Source organism: Prionailurus viverrinus, unplaced genomic scaffold, assembly GCF_022837055.1.
Source record: "Prionailurus viverrinus isolate Anna unplaced genomic scaffold, UM_Priviv_1.0 scaffold_67, whole genome shotgun sequence".
Taxonomy (NCBI): domain Eukaryota; kingdom Metazoa; phylum Chordata; class Mammalia; order Carnivora; family Felidae; genus Prionailurus; species Prionailurus viverrinus.
Genome location: NW_025927629.1, coordinates 721,451 through 735,935, shown reverse-complemented (window position 1 = coordinate 735,935; position 14,485 = coordinate 721,451). Strand labels below are relative to the sequence as shown.

General features: G+C 48.0%; 1 protein-coding gene across 7 annotated transcripts in view; it reads right to left on the bottom strand.

The window, feature by feature from the left end:
* ZFP57 (ZFP57 zinc finger protein) overlaps positions 1-14,485 on the bottom strand; it is a 23,029-nt gene extending 8,544 nt beyond the window's left edge. Inside the window, exons 1-3 of one of the 7 annotated variants that reach the window (XR_007149938.1) lie at positions 14,358-14,437; positions 11,495-11,570; positions 5,587-7,136 (exon numbers count right to left, since the gene is read on the bottom strand). Coding sequence is in view for 4 of the 7 variants with exons in the window: in XM_047848509.1 (XP_047704465.1) it covers positions 11,495-11,570; positions 11,818-12,044 (303 nt within the window). In the remaining 3 variants the exon portion in view is untranslated. The other 6 variants (XR_007149939.1, XR_007149940.1, XM_047848510.1 and 3 more) reach the window with 6 other exon arrangements.

Sequence of the window (14,485 nt, the reverse complement as noted above, 5' to 3'; positions counted from 1 at the left end):
GCCTGGGGCCTGGGTTTGGTACAACTGAAGGCTGACGAGAAGGGAACAAGGAAGAAACCCTTCTGCTCCTCATCTGTGTGGTTCCAAACACCGACACAAACCCTTGAGCTGAGCACCAGCCTGGTGACGCAGACCCTGGTCTGGAATCTAGCAACAACCAGGACGCCATTTTGGTAGCCGCCTTTGAGGATTTGGTGGAGGCCATGTTTACAAACAGATTTTGCAAACTGTAAAAGCCCGTGCCAACTTCCTGGTTCTCGGTCTATAACCACTGCCCGACCTCCTCGTTCACACACAGGCAATAAAGTGAAAGACCTCTGCACCGATCTAGCAAGCTGTGGCAAGCACTCTGCCAATGGAGCCACTGTTGGAGAAGCTCATCCAGAGGACGTGACCAATGGCTGACCAGAGAGCAGGCCCTGGGCAATCAGAGGGTCCTCACTTGCTCTCTGTCCTTGGGATGCACTCACAAGGGGGGCTGTTTCAGGGACACAGTCTTGAGGGAACAGGTGGTGTTGACACCACGTGAACTGAATACATGACCAAACCCAGTCAAGGTCTCTATATAAACTTTTAGATTCTGGTGGACAGGTGTGTGGGCACCCAATACTAAGTTCATATGTGAGTCCCTTGCTTATTAAAACTGCCACCTACCAACCTGGAGTGGCCTGCCTTTTTCTTCAGTCACTCCTTGCCCTCCATGTATGGTGGCCTGTTTCAGATCCCACTCCCCACCCCCACCCCCACCCCCACCCCACTGAGGAAAATTCCTGAGGTTTCAAACCAACAGCAACAAGTCTCTGTGACTGAGGATCTTGCTGACAAAGGCTCTAACCCAACAGTGGCACCCTCAGTTTTGGACCCACCACCTTCCTGACATGGTCACTGGATACATTCCTTTTGAAAGGAAGATGCACTTTGTTATTGGGCTCCTGTTAAAACTAAACACCTGACCCAAGGAAGCTTGGACATTTTGGCTTCATAGTCACATTTGCGGGTTGGTCAACTTGGACTCAACTTCTCACCAAGTGGGAGGGATCTGATAAGCCCTGCTTGTCACAGGGGGATGGTACATTTAGGGGTGCAGCTGGCCTGGCCCAAATGTCTCAGTTCTACGTGGAAAAGTGGCAGATGTCCCTTTGGGGAGGATTTATCCCCCAGTCTGCCGTCTGAAGCAAAGTGCTGGCTCAGCAGTGCTCTCAGGTCACCGGACCTGGACCACTGGGGTTCAGTGAAGCTAGAACCCAGTGCTGTCTCTGGCTGATGCAGACATTCAGCCTCAGAGCCAGTTACTCACAGCCGGACATGGAGGCTGTCATTCTACTTGGGGGGCAGAACTCAGGGCCATTGTCATGGCTCTCACCAACAGATCAGCCTTCCTGTAATTCTACTGACCCTTGGGCTGTGCCAATGGCCTAGCTATTCGGTCGGGCACTTGGAAAGCTATGCTGGTTACAAATCTCTCCTTGGAGAGAGAAATAAAGCCAACTGCTGACCTAACATCTGAGGAGCCTGTTGTCTGATGAGACGGGCCTGGAATCAGTGTGCTGAGGGAGAATCACCCCCATTGCTGCCTGGATCCATCATCATCCCGGATGCAGCAAGACGTGCACCATCATCGACTGGGCACGAAGTAAAGGGTCAGGATCTGATTTGGGCTTGTGACTGTTCCATTTGTCTCGCAAGGAGGGAGGCCACATAGCAAGGGGCATTTTCCACACCTGCTCCTGGCAGATGGACTTGATTGGATCTCTGACCTTCTCTGAGAGCAGTGGTGCCTCACCAATGCTGACACTTTTTTAGGGTACATGTTTCTTTTCTGGTCCAATCAACCTACTCCAGCAATAGCACTGTGGCCCTTGAAACTAATCTGCCTCGTGTTTTGGCTTTTCATACCATTTTTAGTCTGACAATGGTGTGCTTTTTATTGTAAAGCCTCTTGACAGTGGGCTGATACTCAAGGTAATTAGTGGATCTTTCATGCTTCCTACCACACCATTCACAGGCTGAACAGCCTTGTCAAAAGTTGACTGAAAGGGATGTTTTTTAGTCTTTTCCCCTCACCTCCTCCTAGTCTGCCTTAGTAAGGCAGCTTTGGTCGCCCTGTGCTCCTATCCCCCTAAAAGCATAATCTCGTCTTGGCTACTTCCTGAGTAATGATCCGGACAGGTTATATAGACCTGTTTTGGAAATTCCTGGACACGATGCTTCTTTCTTTTCCCTCACAGCCTAATGACACCCCCAGGTTGGCCAGGCTGGTACCTCCCCTTGGCAGCAGCCCAGCCAAAAGAGGGAGGGAGGCGCTAAGAGATTAAAACTTACTCTGGCTCAGTACTAGGATTCTGGGATTTACTTGGTCCTAGATTATAAGGGTAATGACCGCTTGATTGAATACATTGCTCACTAAGTCCCAAGGCCCACACACACATAATGGATTTCCATACATCTTATAAAAATGTTCTTGTTTTGGGGCGCCTGGGTGGCTCAGGCAGTTGAGTGTCCAACTTCAGCTCAGGTCATATCTCACAGCTTGTGGGTTTGAGCTCCACATTGGGCTCTATGCTGACCGGTCAGAGGCTGGAGCCTGCTTCAGAGTCTGTGTCTCTCTCTCTGCCCCTCCGCTGCTCATGCTCTCTCTCTCTCTCTCTCTCAAAAATAAATAAACATTAAAAAAAAATGTTGTTTCTCCTGTTGAAACAGGAAAGGATTCTGATTGGTGCCATTCAGGTCACATGCCAACCACTGTAGCCGACCACTGGCTACACTGATGTCAATCACTATTCCAAGAGAGTAAGGTGGTACAGTTGGCTGGGACTAGGGGGAAGCAACTGTGTAAGACAAGGAGGGTGGGATTTCACTTACCAGAAAAAGAGAGCTTGGACAAGCAAAAAGGGACAGACCCCCACACTTACAGAACACAACTTTACACGTATAAAATATGTATATAAACATAAAGGAATATCTGGATATGTTACATGTGCACCCCAGAAAGTTTGAGAAATATCTATTGGCTAAATTTCTTCTTCCTGTCAACAAAATTCTATGTCAATATGGGAGACTTTAGATAGTTCATTCTTAACTAAGTCAGGATATATTAATCACCCTGGGTTCAAGAAGTGTTCATGATTAAATGAAAAAATTGTTTGATGCATGGCAGACACTTAATAAGTGTTATATCTCCCCTGCACCACTATCCTTCTAGTTTCTATGATGTTACCAACAAAAACATGATTTTTGATAGGTGAGGTACAGCTTACTCACTATTTGAATTGGCAGTAGGTAACAGGTAAATTTTAGACAGCCTATGCTAGCACGGCATTGCTGACCTACCTACCATCCTCCTCGAGGGGTAAGATGTACCCTTGTTCGGCCTTATTCTGATTTGTGATGCTAACACGATGGAAGGCTTTATAATTAGACCCACATAAAACAACACGCCAATCTTGTAAACCTTACATCCTGAAGCACTTTAACCTCATGGCTAAAGTCACTATCAGACATGCTTCAATGAGTTCAAAGTCTTATTTCATATACCTGACTCAGTAGGAGGGTTACTGTAATTGTCTGCTTTGTCTTCTGCCCCTGTAACCTTACAACCTGTTTCTGTTTTGGGCCTCCTTGACTCTCAACTGTTGGTTGCCCATCCCTGGTGGAATCCAAGATGGCAGTTCAGTTTTGTCAACCTTTCTACTCTTAGTCTGGTCTCTTATCCTGAGTATTCCAACTGTTCACTTATCTGGTTCCTTTGGCCCCAACTCTGGTTCCTTGAATGGGCTCCCCTGTTCCCTGCCCATCTCCTACTCCTCAGGATTATTGATTTCCTTGCCCTCCTGTTTCCTAAGGACAGGACTCCAGCACTCAAGGTGCCGATGCTCCTTCCATGCTGTCTTTGCTGCCAATGCCTGTCAGGTCTTGTGTCTGTTGTTGGCACCTTCCCTTTTTTCCACTCCACCCTTAAACGGCCATTGAATTTAGCTGCATGGAGCTCTTTGATGCCTCAGTGAAAGGGGGCCTGGTGAAGCGATGGGCAGAGAGGCCAGAATGCAGGCAGCTGATACAGACTTTTTAAGGGATGTGGCTTTGAAGGACTGCAAAGGGCCAGCACAGCTGACTTAGATGGGAGAGAGCTGAGGGTACCTATAGGTCACTCAGAGTGATCCAGTTGGGAGGGAGCAGTCGGATATAGAGGAGAGAGAAGGAAGAGGTGATAGCCTGAGGTTGTGGGGACGCAGAGATGCCATTTTCCACTGTGAGAACAGAGAGAGAGCGAGCAACAGTGAGCGGAAAAAGAGAATGAGCACATACACGAAAAGATGCAGAAACAAGAGTTGGCAGGTATGCTTACTGCCTCGGCTCTAGTCTCTTGTAAGGCCCAGTGGTTTGAGAGACTTTAAAAATTTAAGATACTTTCTACTGACTTTTTTTTTTTCTTTATACTCACCCAAGTAAGTTTCTAAGGCTTGCAAGCAAGAAAATTTGACCATGACATTGCTGATTTCAACTCATCAAAATTTTCAGCATTATTTTTTTAAAGTTTCTATTTACTTATTTTGAGGGGGGTAAAGGGCAGAGAGAGGGAGAGAGAGAGAATCCCAAGCAGGCTCCTCACTGTCAGCACAGAGCCCGATGTGGGGCTTAATCCCATGAACTGTGAGATAATGACCTGAGCCGAAATCAAGAGGTGGTCAAGTCGCTTAACCAACTGGGCCACTCAGGTGCCTCCAGCATTATTTTTTAAAGTGTGAGTATGGTTGACACACGATGGTACGTTAGTTTCAGATGTACAACACGATTCAACAACCCTATGCCTTCTGCTGTGCTCACCACAAACGCAGCCACCATTGGTCACCATACAATGCTATTACCATAGTCTTGACCATATTCCCTGTGCTTTCATCCCTGTGACCAACATTATTTCTACAGGGCAGACTCTTGACCTGAGCTTATTATAAGAAACTCCAGAGTCCCTAGTATACTTGGAACCCACCACTCAAGACTTGTTTTTTCTGTCTCTAAACAGCTCACCTGGCCTCCTGCTACACACAGAAAATAAGCCATGTGAAGGAAACACCTTTCTTCACATATGTGTATTTCTTCCCTGTGCCTTACCTCCTTGGAATTTCTGCCACATCTGCATGGGGAAAACTTGGGAGGGAAAACAGTATCAGCTGGGGGTACTCCTCCAGTAACAAGTTTCCTGGTTTTCTTATCTTCTTGAGATACAACTTATCAATCCATCTGATGCATTTGTCGGGCGTCTTTGGTTTTGGAGAGAAATTATCACTGTAAAAACGTAATCACGTGGAGAACCCTAACAGTTTGCAACTACACCGTTTGCACACAGCCACCAAGTCTGCTGCTTGGGCTAAACTTACCCAAGTATTGGAAAATACCAACATTCACAAACTATTTAGTGGCCCTCTCTTGGCAATTGCTTGTCAACTCAGAAACCATGAGGGTACGGTGATCAAAGGCCACCTCCCCAAGATCCGACTCCACCGGTCTTCCTTGTTCTCCCAATGCATGCTTCTGCCACTTTCTGAAGGCTTGCATTAGGCTGCTTCCCTGTTAGCGAAGACCTGTAAGTACAAGTAGTGACTGTTTTCATAAAGGGCAAAATCCTCTTCAGGTTTTTTTCAGTTAGGGAGAACAAGTGCTCACGCAGGTCTTTTGTAAAAACCAAGTGGTGTGACAGGAGCATTTGGAAAACAGGGCTTACTCTTTGTTTATGTCATGTCAGCTGATGTAGGTTCCATAGCAATGCTCCCGGCTGGGAGGGGACACCTGCATCCTTTGTGCAAGGGATCACCCCATCATGACAGTGGAGTGGGGCACATGTGCAAGGGACTGGGGAGGCTTCTCAACCAGCTGCATTTTAGATCCACGTGGGGCTGGTTACCATCAGAGATGTACCAGTACACATCCCTATCAACTTTTTTTTTTTTTTTTCCTGGCTCCAGCCTGTTTTCTGGTGACTTCTCCTTTGAATAGTTCTGGCTGGATGAGAGCTGTACTCTCATGCCTTTTTGTGCTAACAGCTATATTCTTTGTGGCACTTCCTGATCCATTTTCATCTTGTTAAAACTCAACTTTCCCCCTCAATTTCCAAGCCCATTTTTAAAATGTTTATTTATTTTGGGGGCGGGGGAGAGGCAGAGAGACAGAGGCAGAGAATCTGAATCAGGCTTTAGGCTCTGAGCTGTCAACACAGAGCCCGACACGGGGCTTGAACTCACAAACTGTGAGATCATGACCTGAGCAGAAGTTGGACGCTTAACTAAGGACTGAGCCACCCAGGTGCCCCTCCAAGCCTATTTTAATGAAGTGTGGATGCCAGTGATATCAGCACAAACACTGAATGGCAGATTCTTAATGCTATTGTATTAATTCAGTAATCTCCACGTTCTTTTGCCCATCCTTGTTCTTCTGCACGTCCCAACTGAGCCGGACTGCTCCTGCACAATCCCCACCTGTCCAGACAGGGAAGCTCTTCCTGGCTGCAGGCACCGCCCTAGCCTTCACCCAGATCCACTCACGTGTGGGTCCTGTGCACCTGCTGCTCCCTGGGCCCACGTGCTCTTTCTCATCTGCTTATCAAACTGCTCTCCTTCAGCACGAGCATCCACCTATTCCGTAAAGCTGTAAACCTTCACGAAGGGGCTCTTTAGCTCTAGTCCAAAGGGCCAGACAGTCCTTCTCCACAGTTTCTGAGGCACTTAGATGTTTCTATTAGCTTTATTACTTCTGTACTAGGATTATCGATCTCCATCTGGACCATGAGATTGCAAGCTCACACGATGAGGAGGACCCTGCCCTACCCACCCTTCCATCAGTCAGTCAGCACAGTGTGGACTAACAAGATTCAGTACGTGTGGAATGAATCAGTCAATGGGCCTCCAGTGTCTCGAATCTCCTCTGAAGCCACGGAGTGCTCAGGGCTGGAAAGCTGGACTCCTGTCCCACAGACAACAGAGAACTGCTAGAGGTCCTGACCAGTGTCTCCAGGGATGTGAGCTCCCTGTCCTCCTCCTCTGGGAACCCTTTTATCCAGACTTCAGTGAAACTTTATGATGATGCCAGGTGCCTTGAGAAGAGAAAATGGGGGTGACCTTGTCTGGAAGGCATCAAAGATAGTTCTGGAGAGGGGATAAATAAAATCATGAATGTTACTGAAGGGTATTAAAAAACAAATTAAGGTATTTTAGTACCTCAAATAAAATGTAAGAACAAAGAAAGACTATGTTAACGCACAGACAGGACCTAAGAAGGTAGAGTGGCACATCATCAATTGTTCCTGTATTTGGGGGCTTGGCCCTCTTGGACACAGCCGTTTCCAGCAGTTAACAAATGTCCTTCCTTCTTTCAACACATATTTGAACAGACTCTACAGAACAGGCCTGCGGGCACAAAACCAGTGGAATGAAAACAAGCCCCAGGAACAGGCTTGTCACGTGAAGGTCCCACAACCTAGATGCCCTGGAGACTCCTGCACACTGTGCCCCAGAAACACGCTTAAACAAAAATGTTTACAGAAGTACTATTTGTAGAATAAAAAACACAAAAACAGGGGTGCCTGGGTGGCTCACTTGGTTGAGCGTCCGACTCTTGATTTCAGCTCAAGTCATGATCTCTTGGTTCATGGAACTGAGCCCAGGTCGGGCTCCACACTGACCTTGGGGAGGCTGCTTGGGCTTCTCTCTCTGCCCCTCCCCCACTCACTCTCTCTCAAATAAACGTGAAAAACCCCCACAAAACCAAAAATTGGAAATGACCTCAACAATACAGCAGGTAATTAAGATGTGGTATATTCATGTCATGGAATGAACTACCCAAGAAGTACACACTTAGATGGTGGAGATTCAGGGAACAGACCGTGTAGAGCTCGTGAGGCTCGTGGAAATGAGTCACTCTGATGTACCCCCAGCACCAGGAGACTGGGGAGGGGAGGAGGACAACCAAGGAGCCTCAGAAGGGAAACCAGTGAGGCTGGAGAAAACCCAGGAGAACATGTTATGCAGGAAGTCATGCAAATCAGAGGCGCCTGGGGGCTCAGTCCGTTGGGTATCTGACTTCTGCTCAGGTCATGATCTCGCAGTTGGTGAGTTTGAGCACCACGTGGGACACTGTGCTGATAGCTCGGAGCCTGGCGCCTGCTTGGGATTCTGTGTCTCCCTCTCTCTCTGCCTCTTCCCTGTTCATGCTCTGTCTCTTTCAAAAATAAATAAACGTTAAAAATTTTTAAAAGACGTGCTTCAAAGAGGAAAAAAAGAAAGGAAATGAAATAGTGTTTCACATCAACATGGGTGAATTAAAAAATATTAATGAACAAAAGTAAATTATATAATTTTCATCTATGTACATGCCATAAACAGGTAACTATGCACAATTATGCCACTTAGGAATACATACACAGATGACGAAAACTACAGAAAGGTGTTAATTACCACAAAATTCAGGCCAGTGACTGCCTCTAGGGATGAGGGAGGGGTGTAAATGGGAGCACAGGGGGTTCCAGGTCTCAGCCTCAGCAGTGGGTGCCTGGACATAGACATTTTCATTTGTATATTCACTTTGTACTGAGAAGACGAAAGAATACAGAAGAAAAGCATTAAGTGTGACTCATGATTCATGGTTGCTTGGGGTAAAGATGGTTGTTCACACACCGTTCACGGAGATGAAAGGAGAGTTATGAGGTAGACACGACAGAGTCAGGTCTGGCCAAACTTACCCTCTTACCAGACTTTTACTCTGAGATGGATGAGCTGTGAAAGTGCCTGCAATCACCAGCTGCTTTTACATGAGATTTGGAGGAGAAAGAGGGAGGCCGACCTCACCGTGGCTAGCACTGAAAACCTTCATGGTAAACAATCCCTTACAGCTATGTATTTCTTGAAATGTTTATTTATTTTGAGAGGGAGAGCGAGAACGGGGAGGGGCAGAGAGAAAATCCCAAGCAGTCTCCACGCTGTCAGCACAGAGCCCAACGTGGGGCTCAATCCTATGAACTGTGAGATCCTGACCTGAACTGAAAACAAGAGTTGGACACTTAAGCAACCAACTGAGCCACCAGGTGTCCCTGGATTTTTTTTTTTTTTTTAAGCAATCTGTACACCCAACGTGGGGCTCGAACTCATGACCCTGAAATCAAGAGTCACCTGCTCCACTGACTGAGCCAGCCAGGCGCCCCTACAGTTGTGTACCAGGTTGCTTTTCAGTCCCACTCAATTCAAAGGGCTTACCCTAACCCTACTGATTGGGGTTTCTAAGTTGGACAATACACCCTGTTACAAGGCTGAGTCCACCACTGGGACATGGTGATGCAAGGCCAGAAAAGGCGAGGGCGGTGTGCAGGAGGCACAGGTGGGAGGTAGCTATCATGCTGAGGAGCAGCAGTGCAGGACAGCCCCATCACTGGGGGATGCAAGCAGCAGGCCCAGGAGGGGGGCATCAGGACCCCCACAGCCGAAGGGTGACACTCCCCACGGTGTGCATTTTCCACGTCTCTGATTCTCTACTCACCACCTCTGAACCCCTACTTTCCGAACTTTTAGGTATCTGGGAAGAAAATGAACTGAAAATGAAATCAATAAATTTCATTCTGCTTGGCTACTGAAATTCCCACTAAATGCATAAATTTTTTTTCTGAGTTATCAATGAGTGTTAGAGGACATCTGTTTGAGAGAGTTTGCTTTACCTCTGAGTGGATCCAATGCTGGGAAGATGTTGCTTTCATGGCCACGTGTGGAGCTGGAGGCAACCTGAGAAACCACTCCCCTCCCATGGGCTCCCTCCTTGCTCAGCTGGGCTTGGCCAGGTGCCCTCCTTTGCACAGGGCCTGTGCACGCCTCCGGCATCACCCAGGCCACGTTGTGAGTGGGGAGTGGTCTATGCCATTACTCGTGAACCAATCAAGGGCAGGGACCTCTTTTCATTCACTCCCAGTAACTAATAATACCTGGCATATAGGAGGCTGTCAGAATTAAGTTCCTCAAACAAACAAAACTGTAGGGTCCCATTAGTGGCTCCCTGATAAAATTAGTGGCTCCCTGATAAAAAATTTGAATGTGAAATCAAAGACTCAACACTGACCTTCAGCAGTCTCATCAGGACACCCGTCAAGGGCTGGGGCAGGGGCAAGGTGGGAGGTGTCTGAGAACAACCCCTCACTCAGATCATTGACCAACCACCCAACACAGGAGAAAAACAACATCAGAGGATTAGCAACCTGAGCAGAGAGGCCAACTAAAAACAGCCAGGTTTCAAGTCCAGAACCATGTGATACAGATGTGATCTCACCCAACTCTGGGGAGAGATGGGAAATAGTTCAAAAAACAAAGTCCACTTCGGAGACATGATTTTATTCTAAAAGCGCTGAAACTCGACTAGTCTTTTATTTTTCCCACTTGGCTTCTCAGAAAGGGCGGCATAGTTAGGAATTCTCTTTGATGTGGTTTTACGGCAGTATTCCCTTCTTCTCTATTCTTTTCCACGAGAACATTCACTTTGATCCGACTTCTACTGCGTGGCTGCAGGAGTGGATATGCAGTGATGCTTTCAAACTCCTTCACCTCTCTCTTTGCTCTCCTGTGCCTCCCATGGGTCAGCGGCGTGTTCTGGCCTTTTCTCAAGACTCCCTCCTTGAGTCTCTGTTTTCCCAGCTCTCTGCCCCGCAGCATGCGTTCCTGGTGACCTTTAATTTGTACCTGCTCCCTCTGGCTCACTTGCTTTCTCCTCTGTGCGCTCAGGATGCTGTGCTCCTCTGGCACAATTCTGGGGAAGGTGGTTTCGCCAGGAGCCTGTAGTAATGGCCTACATGTCTTATTCTTAACCTCTCTGACCTGACCTGCTCTCTGGATGTGACTTTCCATGTGTCCCCCCTCCCTCGCAGGAACCAAATAATACCGTTTTTGTCTCTCCACGCTTTGGGTTGTTTCCCCCTTCAATTTCTTCTCCATTTCACACCCTGTCTCTTGTTCCCTCATCTCCACTATTCTTTTATTATAGTAAGACTCTGTTTTGGCAAGCCAGTAGTCATGAGAAAGAGCCTGCTCCCTACACAGTGTCTCGTACTCCTCCTGGTATTTCTGAGTTATCAGTTGTCTTGTCGCTGTTGTATGCACACCACCCAGACTCTGTCAAAGTGAGGTAGAGGATTTCATAATGGGACCATCTTTTCGCTCTGAACACATTTAAACAGGAGCATACCCTCATTACTGACAGCCAGAAAAGATACGTGGATGTAATAATTGTGATTTCTACTCCCATCACTCCTAGGTGAACCCATGAGCTCTGAAAGTTAAATTACCCCACCAAAATCAATAACTAGTGCTTTAAAAATATAGTATTGGGTGCTTTCAACATAGTGTTTTGTTTTGCAAGCATAGATATAGTGAAATGCATCTGCCAGTGTAGACAGGGGTCACCTGGGCAGGGTTTTAAACCCAAGGCTCCTTCTCCTAGTAGTTCCGAACCATATGACGTGAAGATTACTTACCAAGATTTTCTTCTCCAGTGGAGACAGCTGACCTGTAGCAATCCTGGGGTCTGTAGACATTTTAGCCCAGGACAATCTGGAAGACAAAAAGGCAGAGGTAGATTGGCACGTAAGCAGTGTCAGAATATATCTACTCACTTACTGACTGAACCAAAAAACCGAAGTGTTTTGGTCAAGGCCAAGGGCATGTCCCCCCAGAAAGAGAAAACCTGCTAAGAGGCAGGGCTACTCCAGGGCCATGTCCTCCATGGGAAACCACTGCATCCCTGTGATGGAGAATTTATTAAGAGCATAAAATCTTCTTATAGAAACAAAAGGCACACATGTCCTGTGGATTCCACGTGAGCCACTCTGAGTCTCGAATCTGGGACTGGGAGAGGGAAGAGACCCGCTCCTTGGTGAGGCGCTGCACAGGCACATCTCCGCTGGACGGCTCAGTGTCCCAGCCGCCCTCTCTGGGGACAGTCCCACACCGCAGGGTCAGGAGTCTGTTCTCTTTCCGCAGTTTCTCGGTCCGGGCCCTCTCCGCCTCTATCAGCACATACAGCATCTCTGCCTTCCAACCTTTTGTTCTGAAACTCTGTTCTCATCTGATTGCCCACCCCTCCACCTGCCGGCCTTACACTGCCACTCATCCTTCACCCCAGATCCATTATGAGACCATTCCCCATTGAACCCCCTTAGGATAGGAATTTGGGGTGACTTTTTGTAATTGGTCAGGCTGATGGCTACACAAGGCTGCCAACGTTTCATGTGTCATTCCTGGTCTGAGTCACTATGAGGTCGCAGTGGAGCCACTGGGGGTGTCTGGCACATCACCTCTGTTCCTCTGTTTGTGCTATTTATGGTAAAGAGCATGGGCTCTGAAGCCTGCCCAAGCTGTTTGAGCCCTAATTCCACGGCTTCTGAGGTGTGTGACTCAGGGCAAGTAGCCATCTCTAAGTCAGGTTCCTCATCTATAAAATGGAGATGTAAGACAAAAACCTGCTTCTCAGGGGTCATAAAGAACAAAGGTGGTTTAGATGGAAGAGCCTCGCACAATGCTTGACCTATGGTAAGTCCCTATAAGATGGCAGTCGTCTCTCTTCCACAGGTCAAGCCCTGGCTCTCTATAAAGTCTTTCTGGATGATTCTATGTAACAGTGATTTTGCCTTCTGAACACTTAACATTTTCTACTTCTACGATTCATTTGAAAACCAATCAGGGTTTCCTGTATCATTTTCCATATTCCTGTATCATTTTTAACATTTTCATGCTGAAATTTACTCTTAAAGGGTGTAACTACAATTTATATCTACAAACACAATGTGGTTATATTATTGTAATGAATCTGGTATCAAACATTGGATCTCCCTGACCTCTTAGGCACATTCCTGTTTGCCTATAAATACCTTTTTATATTGTTTTAATTTAACTTTTAGGTAACATACATTGCAATGACCCATGTTGATATTTTAAAAATATGACCACCTTACTTATTTCTCCATACACAGAATCTAGCACAGCACCTAACATGAGTATGTGATCCCAAGTGCTCAAAATGATCTGTTGATTGATCATCCCTATCACATGACATGGGCATCTTCCTCTCTTACATTCCCTGTACTGCCGTATCTCCCTTTTCACTGGGACACTTGCTAGTCTCCCTTAAGGTGTACAAGCACTTCCGTGTCCTGTGCTGGTCCTTGACTCTCACTCTGCCCTCCCAGTACTCGGACTGCATTCTAATCGTTTGTGCTCCTGATGGTCAGATAATAGTCTGCAACTTTGCAGCCCAGCCTTGGCCTAAAGACTGGGCATAAGTGCCTCATCAGTGAGGTTGTGGTGGGAAAGGGCCACGCCTCACAACGCTGGCACATGAGGACAGTATTCAGCTCACGGTGGTTGGGCACTGAATACTGGTCAAAGTGAAAAGGGAGAGAGAGAGGGGAAGAGCTCATTTCGATGTCCATTTCCAAAGGACACACATAGAAACTGCCTACACAATGGGCTCGGCACCAGACCCCCTTAAGACCACGTGACAGCCAGGAAAGTGAAATTATGGGGCCTGTCTTGCTCAGTAGCTTGCTCCGAGTTTCAATCCCTTCACTACTGTGTGTTTCCATTACTGCAGAAAACGGTGGAGCCGGGCCCTTCCCGAGGAGGGAATCACAGCTCATCTCCAGAAGGTACAGTGGTGGCTCCACCACTCCGTATGTAAAGGACTCGGCACAGCCGTCCGCTTGGCTGGGCTGGTGGGCTGGGAGGGAAGTAGGACCGCCAACGAGAGGCCGTCCCTTCAGGATCACGAGTTTCTACTTTAGACTGTAGGTTACAGACGAATGAAAACAGCTCGGTCTTGTGTGTTTTAACTCACGTATTACGGAAATGTCTGCTGTCTACCCAGTGGACGCCGGCAATTCGCAGTTGGCTGGACAGGAGCCGGAGGCCCCGGTGGAGGTGGGTCCCAGACCCGAAGTCAGCCTACGGCATGGGGAAACGCTACCCACGGCCGTGACCTCACCTGGGAGGCGTGTCAGGACCTGTCCCGCTTCCCCAGATCCACCCGCAGCACCTCCTGCGCCTCAAGAAGCCGGCTCACTCCTCCTCGGGCCCAGGGCAGCCCCCGAGGCGGGCGTGCGGGGCAGGAGGCCCCGGGAGCGCAGGAATCTGACGGTCCGGACTCCGAGCTGAGCTTTCATCCTCAGCTCAGCCGCAAGAGGGAAATTCCGGCTCTAGGGCCGCACAGTCCCAAGAAATCAAGTATTCGGGAAGGCTCCTTCGTTTTTCAGGGGCAGCGCCCCAACGATTGATCCAAGAAAACAACTATCCCAGGACTGGATCCTCAGGGGGGGGAGCGACCGGAGGCGCAAAGCTCATTACCCAGTTTCCCGAACCCGCAGAACCAGGGGGAAGGCAGCGCCCCTACGTCCTCCGCAGACGTCCTGATCCGGCTCCGGGAACCTCCGGCCACAGCCGCGCTCACTTATGACGTCACAGCAAATGGCGCC